The following is a 22,634-nucleotide window of genomic DNA, read 5'->3' as shown; positions in this document are numbered from 1 at the left end:
CTGAAGTGAACTGTGTTTCTTGTTGGGCTAATGCCACTGCTCACTCACCTGCCTCCTGGCCAAGTGCGGCCTGCATAACCAGTCGGCCTGCCAAGGACTTAGTGAAGAAACATTGCTGGAGTATTGAATTGTATTGTGTGCTACTTACTAGTCCTGCCCTGAACCTGCCAAATTGTAACAGTAAATGTCAAACTGTTCCTGGTCTCTTTTGTGCTGCAATTGGGTCCTAACACAGGGGCCTCAATATAAAAAAGCAGATTTAACAGCTTGTTTATCTGCTTTAATAATAATAATACATTTTATTTATAAAGCGCTTTCCAAAGTTCTCAAAGTCACTTTACAGAAATAGGTTAAAAACACATCAAAAAACAATTTACAGCAAAATACATCAAAGACAAAGAGGAGTAGCAATGGGAGTGTAAAACAAATAAATAAATAAATGAATAAAAAAGTAGCTAAACATTAAAAGCAGAACGGAACAGGTGAGTTTTGAGTAGTGATTTGAACGATGGGAGGTCAGTGCAGTCACGGATGTGTTTTGGGAGGGAGTTCCAGAGGGTGGGGGCAGCAACGGAGAAGGCTCTGTCCCCCCAGGTTCTGTGCTTGGTCTTGGGGACGGTGAGAAGATTGGCATTGGAAGAGCGGAGGCTGCAGGAAGGGGTGTAAGGGTGGAGCAGGTCTGTGAGGTAAGAGGGGGCCTGGTTGTGGAGGGCTTTATGGGTGAGTAGGAGGAGTTTTAAGTTAAGCTGCTATTGTTAGCATGCACCTAACTAGCTCGATAACATTAACTAACTCCATTAGCGTGGGGTTCAACGTTATGTGTGTGCCCTGTTCACGATAAGCAAAGCCATTGTGTGATATTTATTGACGGTATAAAAGGTGGCCCTGGATGCTATTAGCAACAATGCTAGCTCTGTCCTGCTCTATTGGATTTGGGAGAGTTTACACACCTGCAACCCCAGTCAGTGTTACCCTGAAGAATTTTAAGAGACCTGGATATAGCCTTGGAGGCAGGACCCATTTCATTTCTATAAAAGTTGCTTAGTGCTCCATACAGCCAAAAATGTTTACCTGTGCAAATAAAATCTTCCGGATGATCAATGTTGCTTCTGCATCATTGGGCCCAAAGAGTAGGCGCACTAGAGACTTCCACTGGCCAAGCTGGCTACTTCCGGTGAGTTAATTGTGCGACTCTTCTAGACTTTCCAAATGTCATCAGATTAAGTAGTGAAATAAGTCATTTTGCTGGGATTGTGATTGATTTACAGATGTCTTTTTGAGCCTAATGCCAACACATGATGGACTCAAAGGGCCACTGTGAAAAATTACCTTGAAGCCTAGCACACTTCCTGAGGATGTGGTTACATCGTGACGATCTAAGAGCCATAGCATGAGCAGCACATTAGCAACGCAGCACAGCAGCTGCGGTCTTCTGTGTCGAACAGGATGTGTTTTGGTACAGTAGAGTAAAAGGTCACCTGTGTTTGGCAGCATGCAGAACCCCACACACAATCACTTGTGAGTGTAAAAGTCAGCTGAGGACATTAAAAAGTAAGCTAGATTCAAGGTTTTAACTAATACTAGCTTAATTAGCTGGCTAGCTACAGCTGATAAAATCTGCCAGGGAAAGCTGACATTATAAGACAGCAAAATTGCATGCTACAAAAGAGCCTGCTTTTGTCCTATTGTTTATGAAATTATTAAGAATTTCATCTACCAAAACCTCCCACAGTTGTAGCCGCAGATAACGTGTAATATTTATTTTGCCCGATTTAAATCATCCTGATATTAGATTCCAGCTCTACCGTTATCATGACCCAAAGTATTTAATCTGAATCAATTTTTTTTTGACGTGTGCAAAGACACTTATTCTGCTGGAAATATAACAGAAATATAACAGAAAAAGACGAAGAAGACTTTTTTCCCCCCGAAATTTACTGAGAAAATAAATCCTGAGATTCCTGGCATTTTTCATCTTTTCAAAGACTTGGTTGAAAAACCCTCAAATCTTTCTCAAATAAAGTTGCAACCACTATGTTTCTGTCCCTCGCAGGAGCAATGTCACCAGTGGTGTAGTGGTAGTTAATGAGGTGGGTGTGCTACAGCGTAGATAGGTAGGTTGCCAGGGAGGATGTGGGTATACTCTCCTATATTACAATGACTTTTTGGCCATGTGGTGATTATACTGTACAGAAAAAGAGGTGGGTATACCCCGTCTACTATAAAACTTCTATTAGTAGCCTGGGCTATTATTTACTTATATTGCTGAAATCAACAGGCTTATATTTGGGATAGGCTTTTAATTCCTTTCACACAAAACTTTGTTCAGCAAATTTAAACCAGTACGAATATATACAGAGAGTTATGGCACTCGTGGAGTTCACCACTTTATCCTGTTAAAACGATACTCAAAACTTGGATTCACATTTGAGAAAAGCCCTTTTGATTCCTCTAATCTGAGGACCCTTATAGAGGAGGAATGGACACATAATTTGAGGTAGCCAACAACCCGCTTTTATACATGTGAAGAACATCTATTAAAAGACTGAACTGCTTGGGAACCAGACCAGACTTCCAATTGAGACAAACGTTTATTTGTCAAAATGTGTAGCCACACCAGGCTGGTAAAAGGGACTTGGTGTTCAGTTGGGGCTAGGCTTTTAACTGAAGTTTTACAGTTTGCATACACTCTCCACTACACTACCGACCATCAACTAATTTTAACTCCATGTGGAACAAACACACAAAGAAAGAACATATTTATTCCAACCAGAGAAAAAAGATGAAATTAAGCGATCCATAGTTATATTGCAATAATATTTCCCTATTTAACAGATTATTAAAGGTTTTATCATCCCTTTTAACCCGATATAAAATCCCTTCAGACCTAATCGGATCAGGTCAGTCTCTTCCAAGACATATGAGGCATTTTTATTCTCATTTGGCTACTATGCAAACAATTAGTAGAATATGAGTGTCTGTGTAAACTCACCTACTGTAGACTACACTCGTGCTTGTCAGATGTAGCAACAGTAACCATGGCGAATGGAGCATAACGGTTAAAGCTGAACCTGCTGCTGCAATTAAGTTTGGGTTTTTCTTTCCATGTAGTTAGCCTCAGCCAGCACTTGCCAAACCAAACACTCAAGCCAAAGACTCCTCACATATTTCACAGCATTATTAAGCTTCTTTGAGTGAGTTTTATTAGGCCTAGTTATTTTGGATCTTGATGTGGTGATAAATCACACTGGATTGCTGTATTGGATTGTTTTAGTTAAGAGCTTTATGTCATTAGATGATAGAGTTATAAAGACTCTCTTGAAGAGAGTTGTTTACCACCCTGTTTTCTCTGAACCACATCAGTGTGATTTGGTGGTGAATTTCACTTTAATAGAGGTCATCCTGCATCCGTCCCGGTCTGTTTTGTTGCTGTCTGGGGGGTTGGGAAAACGCAGAAGGTCTGTCACTGGCTTTGGGTGAAGGGCTGAACATTTGGGGGGGAAAGCAGGGAAAGTAGGAGGAGACTGTGGGAGCAGGAGCTGGGGGGAGACTGGGAACAGATATACGATCACTTACTGGCAAAACTCAAGTACAGCAGCAGCTGTTTAGATTGAGTGTTAGTCATCGGCCTCTCTTCAGTCTCTGTTCCCCCCTCCTCTCTTTCTCTGTCTCTCATGAGAGTGTTGTGAATAGCTCCTGAAATAGAGCCCGCTGGAGCGTAAAGGGAAATGTGAAAGACGGCGTGGACAGAGGGGGTGTTTGTGTGAGCAATGTGATATGGTGCCAGTGTGAGGAATGTGTTCAAATGGTGAGATACGGAGTGAAAAGACCAAGAAAGAGTGACATGACAGAGACAAGGCCACTGAGATAAGTGAAAGGGAGGAAAAGAAAGACAGAGAGAGAATCAGAGAAACAGAGAGACAGAGAGAGGGAGACAGAGACAGAGAAAGGGGTGGGGAGCCGGGGACAACAAGGCGTGCTCAGACTGAGAGTCTGAATCTGAGAGAGGAAGAAAGCTGGTGAAGGTTCACCGTTATTTTTCCTGCCACACACACATACAATTATCCCGTACAGAAAGGATTTATCTTTGTATTTTTTCACTCTCATACTGGATTTTATGGACCTCGGACTACAGAGAAGTCTGAAAAATCTTTCTTAAACTTTGTGAAAGGAGGACATCAACCAGATTAACAAGATTAACAACTATATCATAGTTCTGTTAAAGTCATCAGCAGTGTGGAAATATTACCTTTGACATGGGGTGTGGGAAGGAGCTACTTCTTCTTGGTAAGTCTATCAATGAGAGCACTGTGTGTGTGTGTGTGTGTGTGTGTGTGTGTGTGTGTGTGTGTGTGTGTGTGTATGACTGGGTGGGTGTGTGACAGTTGCGAAAAAAGAAAAAATTACAAGTACAGGGAAGTTAAGAAATGTAACACTGCAATTGATGTACTTCTAGTTTTTGTTTCTAACACTTTTTTTTAGTAATATGTGGCAACTATAGAAACATATGTAAGTGTTATTTCTTCATTCATTCTTCTCAATTTTAAATAACCTTAACCACTAATATAACATCTACTACCAGTGGTCACAACTTGTAAATTCAGGATGACAGTTTTAGAAACCTTATTCAAGGTCTCATGTGCAACATCAGTCACAGTGAGCCCTGAGCAGCCACCCAGCTGTGTTTGCTACTGTGATGTACGGATGGAGGTCAGAGAGGCTGCTGTGTAGTGTCTGGATTGGTGCTGCAGGACTGACCAGGTCAGTTGGAGCAGCTTCTCAGGCTGTCAGATTAAAATAAACCCAGAGTCTAAATGTGTTGTGGTAATGTGCAGAGGTCTGATGACACACAGTGACTCAAAACGTGAAGAATCTATAAACCGCAAACCTTTATAGGATGGGGTTTTTACATCCGTGTCAGTCAAATTTCAGAAACTCACCACCAACATGTTTATAACACAGCTTGCTGGTTACACCTGAAAATGCAAAATGACAACTGAAATGAAATTTAAAAAAAAAAAAATACAAGAAAAAGTGTCTGTCAATATGAATTCTGTTCATTTATTTATCTGTTGTATCTAATGATCATGTTGCTGTTTCTTAACCACAGCTTCTTGCCACTCAGTGGTTTGGTTTTCGGGCCCACAGTTTTATGGTTTTGGTTTCTATCACTCTCATCAACCTGGTTTCCTGCAGCAAATATTCAACTCATAAGTTGGTGGAGACGAAAAATAGAGATAAAATAAGAGCAAATACTTATAAATTTATCATTATCAGGATTATTCATTGTTATAAATCCTTTATAATTATTTATTTAAATAAATGCTAAGGGTGCTTCATGTCTGCTGGATGTGTAAATATTTGCCAACCATTTGTTAACCTGTTAGCCATAAGGTGGTGATAAAAAAAAACAATGAATAAACAAATAAATGCTGACTTACAGTACTGCATAATATACTGTATATTTTGGTTTTAAAAAGTTTGAAACCAGCTACGGTGTATTGGAGGCCCAGTTTGAGAATACAAGAGTGGCTGCTACTTTATGTAAAATTCTGCTATCAAAAGTCAAAAATAGCACAGCTCTTACAAACTTGTTGTTTCTCTCCAGAGGAGCTATTCTATGATTTATGACCCTAAAATTGTGTGTCAAATACTTTTTTTTCCTTTTTTTTTTACTATGAAGAGCCAGAACAGCAGCTGCTCATGATCTAAGTTTCTGCTCTTATGCTACTAGCTTGTAGAACACGAGCTGAAGCTGGTCCACGGTTTGTTTTATTGGTAATAGCTAAAATCTGCATCGCAATTTTGAATGTTTACTAAACACCGAGGAGTTGAGTTGTTATTTGTCAGTGCTGTCGTTTCAAAGGTCAGCAGAAGCAAAGATTGTCTTAATCTTGAAACAGGTACTGATGTGTAAACATGTGACTAAACAGCATTGAGCAGTCAGCTTGACTTTTGATCTGAGTAAAATGAGACATGTGAGTTCTAAGAAAATGCAGCTGCTCTCATGCACATCACACACATGGTGACGGAGGCAAACAATGGTGCATGCAAAAAGGCTCATGCTGTGGCTGCGTGGATAACTTCCACTTTCTGTCAGGCCCAAATGTAATGTGACAGGAAGAGAGACAGAGAAAAAAATGCAACATACAGTTTATGAAGAAATGTACGCCAGAAGAGACACAGAGAGAAGCGTTTATGTTACAGACAACTACACTCATTCACCACTGTGCTTACTGGTGAATGAAAGTCAGCTGCGAGTCGAACACAAAGTCAGTCTTTGTGTATTTCCAGACTTTGTTTCTGTCCACAGTTATTTAGTCATCAAGTTAGACGCAGTCACACTGTTTCACACACTCACTGACACTGTCGAATTTGGCCTGGTTTTCCTGAAGTGGAGTTTCTGTGGGAGCTCCAGCAACAACAGACGGCTCATTGTGATTGAGGGAGGGAAACACTAGATTGGGATTTGGGCTATTTTCTTATAGCCCAAAGCGCTGTTTTCTGCTTTACCAGTGACTCATGAGTCAGAAAATGTGACTGACATGTGTCTGCTGTGGTGTAGGTAATCTGACAGGAAGGGGGTGGAGCCATGGAAGATGAAAACAAACACACTAAAATAGGAAATGCATATATTTAACTCAACAAAACTGTGACACAAAGGTCAAGCTTACTTACCAGCTGTCTTATGTGACTATTTCAGTGGACAAGAAGTTGCACTTCTATAAAATATATCCTCTATCTCAGAGGACAGAGGAACTGGGCCAGACATTAGACTGTGTTAGCAGATAGGTGATAGAGACACATAAGCTGTGTTTCCATAAACAGATTTTTATTTCCAATTTTAAATATCACATCAGAAAAGCTTTCTGAATTACACAAAACAGTTTTTTTAGGATATGGAAACGCCTTCGCAGAATAGCTTCGGATGTAGCGAAGATTTCACATACATGACTGATCAGCTGTTTTTGCTGTTAGCTGTCTTTTTGGATATTTCTATAGAGGCAGGATTTGTCTTCACCTGTGGACAGCATGAAACATGGCTGTCTGACATGACAGAGCAATTAAAGCTCTCTATTTTTTTCTCATAGATTGGTTAGATGGCCAAGGCGCTTTTTTTGTTTCCAGTTTGCAACCTGTACTTCTGCTGCTCTGTTGGATTAGTGTAGCACCCACTTCTGATGAAAGTACGCTTTGCATAGCCTAGATTATATGCTTCAGAGCAGTTAATAGAAATGCGTCTAATTCGCATTTCTATTTTGTGACATTTAAAAGTAAAACCTTCAAAGCTTTTTGACATGTTTTTATTTTGCCATGACTCTGGACCACCATTGCTGTAAATCTAAGCCGACTGCAGCTGCGTCCTCTAAACTTTTTACAGCAGAGGGATACTTTTTGACGTGTGGATGAAAAGCATTGTCACTGAAAACTGTAATAGCTCCACGGCAGAGCTGCATCTAACTCTGGACTTTTTAGTCTGGATAAGATTTGTCATTTGTTGCAGTTTGATCAGTGGCACGCTTTAAGTGCAATGACAAAAATGGAAATGGGGCACCACTACTGGGTGCAGGGTTGCACTTAAAGTTTATTTTCTGTTCAAATGTCACCAGTTAAATGGCTTTTGGAGCCAGCTCAAGGCTCAAGGGTTACTTGGACCATTCAAATGTCCTTTCTGGGAAGAACCATGCTTGGAAATTTCCCATAAAGGCCTGACTGGCTGAATGCCTTAAAAAGTGGGCACAACACACAGGTTCGGTTGCTCTGCTGTGTCTTCCTTGTTCAGATTTTGCTTTAACTGTGAATTGAAACTAAATCCCCTCTCTCTGTGTCCCTGCAGGATTATTGTGTATGCTGGCTAAATGCTCCTCTGAGTGTCCAGAGGGCTTCACATCAGAATCCGGTCCATGCACTGGTAATAATCTGCCATGACCTCTCATTGAAACTGGCCCTCTCCACTGTCCTGCATCTGTCCACCACTGCTTTTTTTGTGGCTTCTACTCAAGACAGGTGCTGTTTTGCATTTCCAATGCCTTTTACTGGAGTCGCCCGGGAAAAGTAGCCTTATTTGTTACAATTCACTTAGTTTTTCCATTTTAGGAATTCAACTTGTAGTGCTCATTTCCAGTGTGGATTGCAATGAAAACAACAGCAGAAGAGGTTTAAATTCTTGGATCATTACAATTTCAAACAACTAGAAAAAATAAATACAAGTGCCCTGACAGCAGTGCTGTAACCTCATCCTGGTGATTATGATGGACTGAGGAGCTTAAAGAAAAAGAGCTCATAAGAAAGAGTGCTTAAAATCAAAATGAGAAGTTTACGATCTATTGACAGAGTCACAGCAAAAACATGTCTTATTATGTGTTGTTCTGTGAGATTCACCACTGTAACTGTACTCTCTTTGTTTTTATTTATTTGCATCTAAATCTACAGACGTGGATGAGTGCAAAGAACAAGAACCATGTGGGAATTACTCACACTGCTTCAACACGAATGGCAGCTATTACTGTCAGTGCTGGTCGGGATTTAGAAACCTCAGAGGGAGTGTTAACTTCACGCTAGGGGGACATTGCCAAGGTGAGCCTGAGTGTGTGTTAGTGTGTGTGACCTATGTTTCTCTCTTGTCCAACTGGTCTGTCTTCACTTGTTCCTCTGGCAGATATAAACGAGTGCACTGATCAGGGCAATGTATGTGGCCCCGCTGCAAATTGTTCAAACCTGATTGGAAGCTATGAGTGCACCTGCCACTCTGGGTACATCAACACCTCCGGTAGCCCTGGAAGCTGCGCAGGTGAGTAGTGTCTACTTATTTGTGTCTACATTTGTCTGCAGTTGATTGGTGCTGTGCTGGAAGTTTGCTGAAATCACAAAACAATGTGTTTAACAGAATCATAGAGATGAAAGCCAGCATGCCTCGACAGGTGGGAGACAAAGACCAGGAAGAGGCTATGACAGCAGGCCTTTCACACTGCTTTTAATTGTAACCATTAAGGCCCTGACACACCAAACTGTTGGTTGGCTATCGGTCATTATCAGGGTAGTTTTAGTGTGTTCCACGCCATTAGCACCAGTCAGCCCTTGTTGGCTTCTTTAATGGCCAGTACAGCATCTTGAATATGTGTCAGAGACAGCGGAGCCTGTAGGTGAACAAAATCATGCTGATTGGCAGTTCAGCTCCGTGGATGAGAAGAGGAACAGAAATGAGGAAAGCAAACAAACAACTGAAGTCAAGAGGACTTGAGAACGAAACAAACATGTTATATTAGGAAACACAATTTTTCTCAGCCATTGAGCTCTTCAGCAGAAATGTTTCCTGATCATTTGTGCTACTGTTCGCCATTTGTTCTTTCAATTTTGTGTTGTGTTGTTAAGGTGCTCACTGGTAACTTGTTTTCTGAATACATCCTGTCGGTCTTCATTTTCTGAATGACGAATAAGGACCACTGCCACCTGCTGGCATGGAGAGTTATTTCCTCTCACGCAGATGCAGAATATATGTGCTAATTGGGTGTTGGCTGTAGTCTTACTGTACGTTCACACCAGAAGCTTTCAAAGAGGCAAAGTCAAGAAGCATGACTGTCAAAAATATTTATGGCAGCTTTGGTCACTTTAGTCGCTCGTCACATGAATCATTGAGTGTTCGATCGTGTAAGTACAAACTACTGGCTTGAAAGCAGCGTACAGGTATATGCTGCTTGCTGTTGTCCAGTCAAAAAGCTCACAGTTGGCCAATAGAAAGTTACGTTTGGTCAATGAAAACAGAAAACGTATGTCAGCCCATTCAAACCAAGCAAAGAAGACTTGCATGCTACGTCGCAACATTAGCCTGCAATTCTCTCTTCTATTACTAACATTACACACTTTAAAACTCACCTGACCAACCAACTACCTCCGCAACATGGTCCCAAGCCTCATTCTTTTTGTTTTGGTCTCTGTAACCAAACAGCAACACATTAATCAAGACTGAGTGGGAGAGAACGCAGGTAATCAACTTCTCGGTATCTACTGTTGGAACAAGTGTGCTGTAGGAACCAAAGTTACGTGGCTTGTTCTCTGGGACCTGCTTCATCGAAGCACATCAGCGTTCCGATTGGTTGTCGCCGAACCGTGTCAGAGCACATTACCATAAAGTTAAACAAGTTTTAACTCCCCTCCGGTGGCACTCCGGTCACTTTGGTCACCCAAGACGCGTGGCTGACGACCAGGTCGCCCAAGTCGCCGGGCTCTCATTGAAAATGAATGACTTCCGCCATTTTGGAAGCTCTGGTTGCTGTTGGTTTGAACGTACAGTTAGAGGTGTCTTGAAGTGCAGCTTTTTTGGCTAAGACGTGGGCGATGTGTGGCGATGCAACAGTCGCTCTTTGTCGCCACTAGTTCTTTGATGCTGGTTTGATGTGTGCGGACCTTTAGACTGAAGACTGAATCCAAATGGAAAAGACAATGCACTGTCTCCTAAAAGCTGCAAAAATGTCAAAGTTTCCCGGAGCATCTCAGCTACTTGCTGCTATTTGATCATCAGATGATAACGATGTCTACATGTCCTCTGTACTCCAGTTTAGCTGATTTTCTTGCCCGTGCCAGTATGTAACAAGCATACTGAGGCCTTATTGATTATACAACATAGTGTGGAAAGTAGGACACCAGTGTTGCACACGCTGGCTCCATATGCATATCTCTTTTATTTAGATGACTTGACCTTCTTTAAGATCAACAATCATGGCTCGAAGAAGGCCTGTGGGCTGAAACTTCATCAAAATAAAGGAGAAGTGGTGCATACAAAGCCAGAGTACGCACCAACTGTTTCTTACTTTCACATCTATAGCCAGTGATCAGCACCTCACTTGGTGAACGTTAAATAGAACATAGTGTAACGGCAACACAAGTAGAGGTGAGTCATTAAGCAAACTGACTTACTGATATTGATGCATTTACTAAAGGAAAAAAAAATATTTGTAAGAGGAGGAGAGTGGTTCTCTTTTCCGATTCTTCGATTCATCCTTTGGGAAATCCCGAAGCTTTGCAGTTAAGAACAGAAACAGCAGCTCTAACAACAATTACAGGGTAATTTAACAGGGACATGGGTATGCTTCTCACATAAAAAAAAGGTAATAGTTATGAAAGTATGAGGAAATGAATAGCTCCCCTTCACCTTAAGGGACATTTCAGAAACAAAAAACAGCCTGATCTTCAATAGGTTACACATGCTTTTGTTTCATCATGATATAACTATTGTTACTCCCTGTACTATGATCTAAACTGCAAAGCCATCTCCTGCCTCCTGCCAGTACAAATTGCAGCTCTTAACAACATCTCACAACACCAGCTGCCGGGAAAGTGCAGAACTTGTCTAAGATCCTTTTGCCAACAACGAAAAATACTCACACGACCGTATCGCGAGTTACATTGCTGAGAAGTTTCTCCCATATGCAGTACCTGCTATATTCAGATTTGTTTCACACTGGTCTGACTTTGCCCTTGAAGAATGCCAGTAATTACTTACGTCTCTGTTCTCTCTCCTCTCTCCTCACACAGACATAGATGAATGCAAGGAGGCTGCAATGCAAAAAGAAGACCTCTGTGGACCAAAAGGGACTTGTGTAAACACCAATGGGAGTTACTGGTGCAGCTGTTCAAAGGGATACAGCAATTACGGCAACAAAAGGACCCCATGTTCAGGTGACTGTCTGCGTACATGACCACTACTTTCTTTCGTTGCCTCGTTTCAAAACCTCTTACTATTCTTGACTAAACATCTCAACACAGATGTCATTGTAGTAGCTCTGGGTATTTTCTGTGTTGACTCATCTGACTGCAGACAACCTGTGGTGTATGGCTCACAGGATAATGGTATGACTTCCTGTCCAGTGCTGCTGCTTTGCGGCGTAGATTTGATCACACTCCACTGCTTTCAGTGCATAGTGTAGTGAAGAATCACGACTGCTGAGATAATAATCTGATGATTCATCTCTGTTCCATCTAGAGCTAAAGTGTGACAACTTTAATGGAAACAGCGGGCCTGCACCGGTAAGATGCACATTTAGATTAAAATATTATTATGACTGTATTATGCTACATATTAAAGGGTTTATTTTCACACTTGCAGCTCAGAGTGCAGGGACAAGTGTGAGAACATTTCAGTCACTAAACCATCCCGAGGCACTGTAGGGTTAAGTATATGAACTTTAGTATAAGGCAAACTGAATAGTCCTATTATTCTCTTCCTCTTAGTCGCTTGAAGGCCTGGCAGACATTTTGTTCATGATGAAAAACAGCTGTTTGGCTCTTTCTAACCCGAGCACCGCTGGTGAAGGGAAGACTGATGGAGAGGCTCTACTGGAGGTCAGACCAGCAGACAGAAAACTCAGACACACTCATTCTCACACATGCAAACACCTACAGTATTCTTAAATTCCCCCTGTTGTTTCCTTCCATGTGGACAGAAACTTTTCACAGCGACCGAGACCATCCTGTCGCCCCGTCACCTGGACAGCGTTGAAGATGTGAGCGGATTGCTTGAAACTGTGGAGAATGCTATTATGCTGATTGGCCCACAGCTCAAAGACAACCACACCAAGCTAGAGACCACTGAGACAGGTAGGGGGAGTTTAATAAACGACAGTGGGGAAAGCAAATGTGAACCTGCATCATTTGAAATGAGCTATCTGTTCAAATAGACGCACAGATTGCAGTGCAGAGGGGGAGGACTCGACCAACTGGCCCTATCCATCTGACCAATGAGAACGCTACACTCGACACTGACTGGACAATAGCAGCTGGGGAAGGACCATACCCTGGTAAACCTCTCTTCTCTTTTGATAAATAAGGCACAGTTTTAATGTTTGTCAGTGAACGCTATCATATTTCTTTTTGTCTCTTCCAGGTTTTGCTCTGGCTGCATTGTTGAGCTACAGGAACCTTGAGATATCTGTTAACCGGTCCTTTGATGAGATCACGGGACATGAACGAAATGGAGTGCATCCCTCCCTTCAGATCTCCTCTCGAGTTGTGTCTGTTGTGGTCTCCAACCCATCCACTCAGAACCTGAGCAGCAATGTCAGCATCACCCTCAGACATCTCAAGGTAGTCCCACCATCTGTCCTTCAGTCCTCTCCTCTCAGTGTGGTCCAACTTCTACCAGTGTATTTTTGTGTAGCCACTATAGTCACAACAGTTGGGATCACTGGAATATGAAAATATGAATAAAACACAAAGCCTACTCTTGACATGATGGAATTGTTTTGTGCACATAGGCCCGAGACGAGTCTCCTCAGGTGAGCTACATCTGTGCGTACTGGACTGAGAGCGGGGCCTGGTCCACAGATGGTTGTCATAAACAACAGTCCACCGCCACACACACAGTGTGTATGTGTGAACACCTGAGCAGCTTTGCTGTTCTCATGGCACTCTACCCGATAAAGGTAAGAAACACACACACACACACACGCACACATTGGACAACCCCACTAAGAAAGTAGTTTTTATGATGTGCAAATAAAGCAATGAAACAAACTGTTTCTCTTTGGTAACATTTAAAATAATTTTGGCCTCGTAGCAGAATCATCTGTGTGGAACCCCCTCATGTCCAGTAGTAAAATATATAAATGAACAAAAAATTAGTGAAATAACTGAAGAAGTTATTTAAACTCATTATTAAACAGGCTCTATCCAAAATTCGGAGTATATGAGTTGTCTGGACACGGTTCTTAACATGGACATGGCTGCGGATGGACACTACAAAAGCCCCAGAAACAATGCCAGTCTTTGAAGCCAAATTTAGATTCTTGCTAACTTTGGGGTCCATCACATGAAGCTGCTGGGCCCAGAAAGACTCACATTGTGAGTGAGAAATCTGAAAACCAGTGGATACATATTTCTGATGGTCACAATCCCTGCGAAATGACTTGTTTTACTATTAGAATTTGATTCGATAACATTTCTAAAGTCTAGAAGAGCTGCATGATTAAATCATGATATCCCTGTTTAAGTTAGCGGAGCGCTAAACTGGAAGTTAGCTGGCTCGCCCTGTGGAAAATAGCTGCTCTTTAATGTAGTTTAATAGATAATTAATAGATAATTAATACATGCTCTTTGGGCCCCACAATACAGAAGATCTGGGTCATTTCATACTGTGGAAAATAAGCTTTAATGGCTTTGTGCGCCACTGAGCAGCTTTCATTGGAATTACCTGGGTCTTGCCTCCAGCGCTGTATCTTGCAACAATATCTGATATCATCTGTAACTGCTGAATAAGTGCAGTGCAAAGCAATGCAATGAACTAGCCAGTGGGCCGCTTACCACAACAAACCACAGAGAAACTCAGATTACAACACATGCAAAGGTGACGTTGCTTCATCCTCTGCTCAGGACGCCATTACTCCACCATATCTTTACATAGCAAATAGTGGTTTGCTGCTTTAATAATGCTCTGAATGTCACATACAGGACCTTTAATTTTTATAATAATTCAGTTTATTTGTTTGTTATTATTTCATTATAGACATTTTATTTCAAGTCTGTTTTTATTTCATGATGACATTTTCCATTATAACATATTCTAAAGCAACAACAGTGGCATTATTGTTGCTGTAAACACACACACATTATGTTGTAAATTATAACCTCATACTGTACCTCCAGTTAAACACTTTGGGACCTAACATGTCTTCTCTACTAGCACACCTTTGGGCTCCAGTTGGTGACCAAGATCGGGCTGACCATCTCCCTGCTGTGTCTCATACTGTGCATCATGACGTTCAAGTTCTGCCGCTCCATACAAGGGACCCGCACCACCATCCACCTGCACCTCTGTATCTGCCTCTTCATGGCTGACCTCATCTTTCTGGCTGGCATTTCACGAACTGAACCTGTGGTATGTTTGTGCAAGCAGCTAGCGACTTCAGTCACACGGACTGCAATAATCTGAACATGACCTTGTCTTTAATAAGGAAGTAATTGGATTAAAATGTTGACAGTGGGTCCCACTCATCTTCCTGTTTACATGCAACAAAGCAGAGAGCCCAGTTAATAACTGAAGAGGCTCTCTTCACATCAACATCAGAGCATTCCTGCAATATTAAACCTCAAGCCCGTCTTCCTGCCACGTTACAGCTGAGTCCCCTTGTGGTTATCTTGAGGCGAAAAAGGGGGAAAACTCTGCTTCGAGACTTTTTCAGAGACAGTACTCTTGAGAAGGCTGACAGTGGAGTGGAAAATCCCAAAATGACCAAAAAGGAAGTTTGTTTGTTCTCACATACTTGTAGAGAGCGACATTGTAATACCTATGTCATAATCTCTGGTGCAAAATATCTCTACTGAAGTACAGTTTTGGGGAACTTATACTTTCCATTTTATGCAACCTTACATGGTACTCCACAGTATTTCAGCTTGAACTCATTTTTACTCAACCACAGTAATTTGAAAGCTATAGCTATTACAGTAATCACACATAACCAGTTCGTGTTACATTTTCATAGATGAAGCCATCCAACAGTATATGAAGTAGTTAAATTTAGCACCACATCGACATGCAACAATATTGAAATGATGATCAAACGAAATGAATTATTGGATTGAATTATTGAATGATGCAATAATATTATATATGTTTAATGATGTAGGTTTTGAAAGGGCTGAAATTAGTACTTTTACATGTGAGTGGTATTCCTTCTTAAAGGGTCAGTTCAACCCCAAATCAAAATGACATATTTTTCCTCTCACCTGTAGTGCCATTTCATTCATTCTTCTAACCGCTTCATCCTCTTGAGGGTCGCGGGTGGGCTGGAGCCTATCCCAGCTGACATTGCGCGAGAGGCAGGGTACACCCTGGACAGGTCGGCTGCAGGGCCGATACACAGAGACAAACAACCGTTCACGCTCACATTCACACCTATGGACAATTTAGAGTTATCAATTAACCTAGTCCCCAATCTGCATGTCTTTGGACTATGGGAGGAAGCCGGAGAAAACCCACACTGACACGGGGAGAACATGCAAACTCCGCACAGAAGGGCTCCCACACCCGGGACTGAACCGGCAACCCTCTTGCTGTGAGGCGACAGTGCTAACCACCACACCGCCGTGCCTCCCTAGTGCTATTTATCAATCTAAATTATTTTGGTGTGAGTTGATGAGTGTTATATCAGCTGTATAAGTATAATGGACCTAGATAGCACCTGGTGGTGATCAAATTGCCAAAAAATACACTTGAAAACGTCTTTCCAGAAGTCATGGCCTGGTTACTAGGATAACCCATAGTCCTTGCTGTGAGCAGTTTTATGTAGAAATGATTTTCTTTCCACCAAACCACACAAACCAATCATATCACCATGCAGAAGGAAGTGTGCATCTACCCTTAACTCACCTGGCATCACAAAGCTAGCTAAAGGTGCCTTCAGACCTATGGTGTGTCTCAAATCACATTTCCGTTAGTACACTTCTATGTTGTATACTAAGTGCACTATGTACTCATTGGCGTAGTGCGCAAATTTCGACAGGGTAGTGTTGTCTCAAACCAAACACCGCTGTTGTGCACTCACTGGAAATGATGACCTCAAATTAGCTAGTTAGCAAACTAGCATTAGCATTCGAGTTGTCATTGGTGGTACCAAATCAGACTGCTAAACTAACCCAATAAACATACTGCTGGCTTATACCCAACAACAGTGTAGCGGTGCTCAGTGCAAAAAACACATGTATTTGTACAATGCAGCGACGTTCACGGTCGCACGGTCCTCGGCCGCCATTTACAGTTTGAAAAGTGGTCCCTCCCATTCTGCTACGTAGCCAAGATGGTGACCATTGAGGACGAGAAGTGTCTATAATTCCACACTCAACGTCTTGACTGTTTTGAGTGCACCATGCCGTAGTGCACTGCATTTTTCCATACTTCTCAGTGTGAACGCACTATGCACTCAAAATATTAAGTGTAAGTACAGAAGTATGTGATTTGAGACACAGCACTAGACTTTGCTTGCTTTGGTCCGAGTCAGGGACTTATTTTGTTACAAAGTTGCACAAATGCCTAGAGTTGGTTCGTGTTCTCACTGCATCATTTACAAGTGGACCAGATCAAATGCCTTGCGCGAGAAAGCTGCTCTTGATTGGTCAGAATTTCCATGCGGGACAAATCCATGGAGTAAACAAAACATTGAAGAGTACACTTGTAAGGTAAATGTGACACTTTCTAATGTCACAACAATGAAGGGACAACTACGCGGTTTGATTTTAGTGTTGGTCATCATGTACAATATTGCTGTCATTGTTCATTTTAGGTAAACCATACAGTTTGAAAACGAGGTGCGGCTCAAACGAGAAAGTACAATGTTTTGATGTACAGTGATACAGTTGGCAGGTGTAGTTTGGTCGAAAGAAAACAGTCCCTACATGAAACCGCTCACAACAAGGTTATCTTGAGTAACTGGGTCATGATTTCTGGAAAGAGATACTGCTTTTGAGTTTTTCAAATGTTTTTTCTGGGTGCTTTGATCACCACAAGCCAAGTGCTGTCTAGTTTCATTATATTCAAGAGACTGGCTGCTATCTCCAACACTGCAACTCACACAAAAACAATTTAGACTGATAATTAACACTGCAGCTAAGAGGAAAAAACATGTTTATCATTTTAGTGTGATCTGTCCCTGACTGTAATCTAATGGAGCTCATGAACATCAAAAAGAACTTGAACATTTCCTTTTCATAGTATTGCCTTTATCAGATTACTGCTGTGAGACATTTCATTCCTCCACTCCCTCCTCTCTGATTTTGTCTCTCTTTGTGTTGTCATGTTATGTTATTACAGGGCGGCTGCAGGTTTGTTGCAGGGCTGCTACACTTCTTCTTCTTGGGGGTGTTTGCCTGGATGCTGTTAGAAGGGGTTCAGCTGTACCGCATGGTGGTCCTGGTGTTCAATGCCACCATTCGACCCCTCTACTTATACCTCGCTGGTTATGGGACACCACTTGTTATCGTCATTATATCTGCCATCTCTAGACCAGATGGATACGGCACTGACCAGTAGTAAGTGTTACACGATGTGTGTTTGCATACTTGATGTGTGATAGCGATTACATCAGTGCATTACACAGACCTGCTGTTATCTGTCTCGATGACGTCAGGAAAAACCCTGTCATGCACATGTGTTTCCTCCCTCCTAACAGCTGCTGGCTGTCCCTGAAAGACGGCCTCATCTGGAGTTTCTTCGGCCCTGTGTGCTTCATCATCATCATCAACGTCTTCTTCTTCATCGTCACCGTCTGGAGGCTTGCCCAGAAGTTCACCAGCCTCAACCCAGACCTCTCCAAACTGCACAAAATTAAGTCAGTCTGTGTGTTTGTTTGCTTGTGGCTTTTTTGTGTGTGTCCGCTCCTGCTGTTGTAATGTGTTCCGTAATGTGACCCTCACTTGTTCCACTGCGCATGTCCGCACCATATGTCGGCTAAATGGAGCAGCTTGGGGAACTGAAAAATGCACGGATGGAAAGAATGTGAGAGTATTGTGGGGGGAAAAATGTAGCAAGTGTTTTCATAGTACCAGCTCTGCTCTCTAACGCTACTGAAAGGCTCCTACCTTCATCTGTGCACGCTCATTTTTTACTCCACTCAATGCATTTGTAGACACCACTGTATAAACATGTGCAGCTGCAGAACACATCTTCCCTTTGATTAAAAAAAATCCATCTTTGAATAAACTGGTTCATTAATCAGTGCTGTTCAGTTTGGTCCAGGGAACTGGGAATGTGAAGCGCTTGTGCTAAAATAAAGGGAGTATTTTTTCAGGTAGGAAAAACTTAGACAGCATTAGATTATATTTAAAAAAATTCTGTCAGTGGAAAATGTGGTACGCTATCCAAATTTTAGATGAATTTCTCTGGTTCTAAGGGACTTAGATTAAAACCTGGTGTCCTAGATGATTAAACTTTTATATGCTATTAATCTCCTCTGTATGTTAATGAGAATGATATTGATTAGTAGGAATAAGAGGAATTAATCACCAAATACCTCAAGGGGCCCATGCCTCAAGAGTCCATTGCTGGGTATTTTTAAAGCAGTGCTTCTGAGTGTGGATTTTCCCATTAAGCTTATCTTCTATATTCATCAGTTCTCTTTGGTTTCTCTTCTTCCACCGTCTCTCAATAGACAGTTAACAGCTGCTTTGCTTTGCACCAATCCCCCCTTTACTATTCCTTTCCGCTCTTCAGGGATTTTCCAGATACTGGAGTGGTATCTGACTCATTCATGTCATGTTAATCTTTCCTTTCATTCTCTATCTGTTGTCTTTTCTCTGACCCATTACCACCCTCTTCCATCCTTCTGTTTTGTCTGCAGAGCTTTCACCGTGACAGCTATCGCCCAGATTTGCATACTGGGTCTGATGTGGATGTTCGGAGCCTTCATGTTTGAAGATGACAGCATAGTAGTGGCATATATCTTCACTATCCTCAACAGCCTGCAGGGAGCACTGGTCTTCATCATGCACTGCCTACTGTCCAAACAGGTAGGATATGACAGGTGTGTGTGTGTGTGTGTGTTTGTGTGTGTGTGTAACCGGGTCTGTATGCATGAGGCTGAGAAAGAGATAAGATAAAAGTATAAAAAAAAGAAACATGAGGAAGTGTAAGAGGAATCTGAGCAGTGGATTTTTGCCTGATGTTCTGCTGCCCCCTGCAGGTCAGAGAGGAGTACGCCCATTTCCTCTCCTGTATCTGCACACCACAGAAGAAGAGATACTCGGACTTCAGCAGCACAAATCCCTCCAGCAGTCAGTCACAAGTAAGCATCAAGTGACATCACTCACTGTCACTCTCTCACACATACATTAAACTGCTGTTAGCCTACTTAAGTACAACTTTGGCTGACGCATAGAGACACACAACCATTCACACTCACATTCACACCTATGGCCAATTTAGAGTCACCAGTTAACCTGCATGTCTTTGGACTGTGGGAGGAAGCTGGAGTACCCAGAGTAAACCCACGTTGACAGGGAGAACATACAAACTCCACACAGAAGGGGATCTCCCACCCTGGGTTTGAAGCAGGAACCCTTTTGCTGTGAGGTGACAGAAGCCCCTTTTACACTGCCAGATTTTCCATGAATGTTGGGCTGTTTTGCCTGCAAGCTGCGAGCGTTTAGACACACAGAGCCGGATTGGTGTGTTGATCCGAGGTGCCCAATTTTCCGCCTCGTAGGGTAGTCATATTGGCTGAACCCTTTTAGTTTAAAAAGACCGAGGCGGCCTTCCGCAACAGGAGGGGCTATTGAAGACTTGTGGGAGGGGCTGTTGACACCGCAAGTGCGAACCACTGGCGGTGGATAAACAGGAAACAGCTGATAGCAGGAATGAGCAGCTACTAGTAAGAGGGAAACACAAACCTGACAGACACTGTAAAGATGAGCCACTGGGGAGACAAGGAATTGTGTGCCCTCCTTGTCCTCGCAATCATCAGGGCTAAATCAAAAGGGCTAATGCTCACTACAGCACCACTGTGCTGCTACAAAAATAACAGGCAAAGTGCCAAAAAAAATTAAAAAATGCATGTTAGTAGTCAACAATTCCTGCATAGCATACCTACTAACTACATTTTGTTGACAATACATAATAATGTTAACTTAAGTATACTTTTTAATGCCTGACTTTTCCTAATTATAGAATATTTTTACATTTTGATACTGCTGCTTTATGTTAATAAAATTGTACCTCTCCCATTGCTGCAGACACAACATTATGTCGTCTAACATTGTTTCTGACATTGTGCTGTTTGTCTTCATTCAGGGTTCTCGGAGTGGACACCACACCGGAGAATCCCAAATATAAAGTAATATCTTTTATCCTCCCCCAAAGACAAACTATCCCACCTTTAAGCTTTCTGGGCTGAGTAAGGCCTCATTTTAAAGGTTTGGATGACTTCAAATAAAAATTCAGTCATTATTAACTCACCTCGATGTCAGTTGAAAAAGTAATCAGGGGCCCTCCAAAAGGTCACACGATAAATCCGAGATGTCTCATGTGACATTTAACAAGAGAGAGAGAAGTTAATGGGACCAAACTAAAAAACTCCACTAATCTGAGTAGCATCATCTGCCAGTGAATTGCATTATGGGTCAGAGAGTCTACCATTTACCACTTTTTGCTTATTCCCCTCACTGTTGTTGCTCTACAGTGATTTAATGATTGATCAAGTTGTGTTGATAATGACTGAATTTTTGTTTTAGTGTGTCATTATTGTCACAGCAGGCAAGAAGTAGCCAACTTCTAAAGTGTTTATTCAGGAACTCTTTAAGTGAAAGTGAAGGTGTTTCTTAATGGTTCTTCCAAAACATATCACAATATAAGCTGTATTGCCTTCGGAGGGGTTTAAAGTAAAATACTGACATAGACTATTTATTTTCAAGTGCAGACTATAAAGTCTATTTTATGTAGGCTACAAGAAAATATGAGTGATGCTCTTTATGTTTAAAGCATGAGCAGACAGTTTGCGCTGTATTTTATATACATGTTTTATGTAAAAATAAGGGTGAGGGTGCTTTTTGTTATGGGGCTCCTCACAGAAAATATTTGTGTCCATGTACTGTGGTTAACAGTATGATAAAGAAACAGCTTGCTGAGCATGCAAATGACTGACGGAGTGCCTCTGACGTTCCCTTCATGTCCCGGCAAATCCCATGTGGGCTCTTGGAAGGATTTTGCATCTGTTGTTTCTCAAGTTTAAACAAAATAAGTGTTTTTTTTAATCACTTGTGGCTAATCTTAAAGAATCTTTCTCGATTTACAGCTGAGCTGTGCTTTCTGTCACCGATGTATGAGAAGATATATTACTTCTTTTGAATTAGCAAACAGGAAAACAAATCAAGCCCAAAATAGTTTCTTGGGAAATTCACAGAAAGAGGCCCACCCTTCTGATAAGCCCTCAGTTTCCTGTAATCAAATTGTGATTATGGAATAAAATTCCATTTTGGTGTCATATGTTTTTTTTTTTATTACAGTAGTTATTCCTCCACACATTGTCAGTGACTGTAAGGTATCAAATCCCTGAAATGAGAACTATTCAGTCATTTTGATGAGGTCTGATGGGAGCTGTACAGACATGAGTTTATGTTATTGCACTTTTCTGTTGTAAAAATGATAATCCAGCACATCGTAGTTCACATGGTGCATGTGATAATCAAGAAAACTTGAGAACCAGCCTCGTTTAAAGGACCTGAACAGTTTACTTGTTGTAATAAAGCTATCAATTATAATTTTTAATTGTTATAAAAAATGATCAGAGACTTTGATCTGCAGAGAAAACAGAAGCTGTGCTAGAATCCAAGTCAGTCTTTTAATGTGATGAAGACCTCATGTGTGTGGGTTTCAACAGCTAAACTGTTTGTAGGTTCTTACGTGTGGCTGCACTGTTTTGTGACCATCGATACCTTTAATTCATGCATTGCAAAATGTATTTTTTATGTGAAAAAGCTATGCACATTTTGCAGCATCTGTGAATGTGAGGTTCTTGTTAGAATATACTATAGGCGTTACAGTTTGAAGGTATATGAACTTATTTTTCTACTTTGTTTTGTTGTATGTTGTTTGGTACTGTTTTCTTTGAAGACTATGCACCGCGAGATTTATTAAAGCTTCTGCTTCATCTGAACAA

The 22,634-nt window shown here is 41.6% G+C and overlaps 1 protein-coding gene across 1 annotated transcript; it reads left to right on the top strand.

The window, feature by feature from the left end:
• The first annotated feature begins 3,605 nt into the window (after positions 1 to 3,605).
• Positions 3,606 to 22,634, top strand: LOC125885457 (adhesion G protein-coupled receptor E5). Its single transcript, XM_049571001.1, has 17 exons — positions 3,606 to 4,287; positions 7,838 to 7,912; positions 8,434 to 8,577; positions 8,660 to 8,791; positions 11,533 to 11,676; positions 11,981 to 12,024; positions 12,229 to 12,339; positions 12,441 to 12,594; positions 12,675 to 12,794; positions 12,881 to 13,080; positions 13,251 to 13,418; positions 14,675 to 14,869; positions 17,798 to 18,015; positions 18,156 to 18,314; positions 19,323 to 19,491; positions 19,665 to 19,766; positions 20,771 to 22,634. The coding sequence occupies exons 1-17, from the start codon at positions 4,257 to 4,259 to the stop codon at positions 20,810 to 20,812; spliced, it is 2,208 nt and encodes a 735-aa protein (XP_049426958.1). The 5' UTR covers positions 3,606 to 4,256; the 3' UTR covers positions 20,813 to 22,634.

This window comes from Epinephelus fuscoguttatus, linkage group LG3, assembly GCF_011397635.1.
Source record: "Epinephelus fuscoguttatus linkage group LG3, E.fuscoguttatus.final_Chr_v1".
In the NCBI taxonomy this organism is placed as follows: domain Eukaryota; kingdom Metazoa; phylum Chordata; class Actinopteri; order Perciformes; family Serranidae; genus Epinephelus; species Epinephelus fuscoguttatus.
This window is presented reverse-complemented; position numbering and strand designations above follow the sequence as displayed.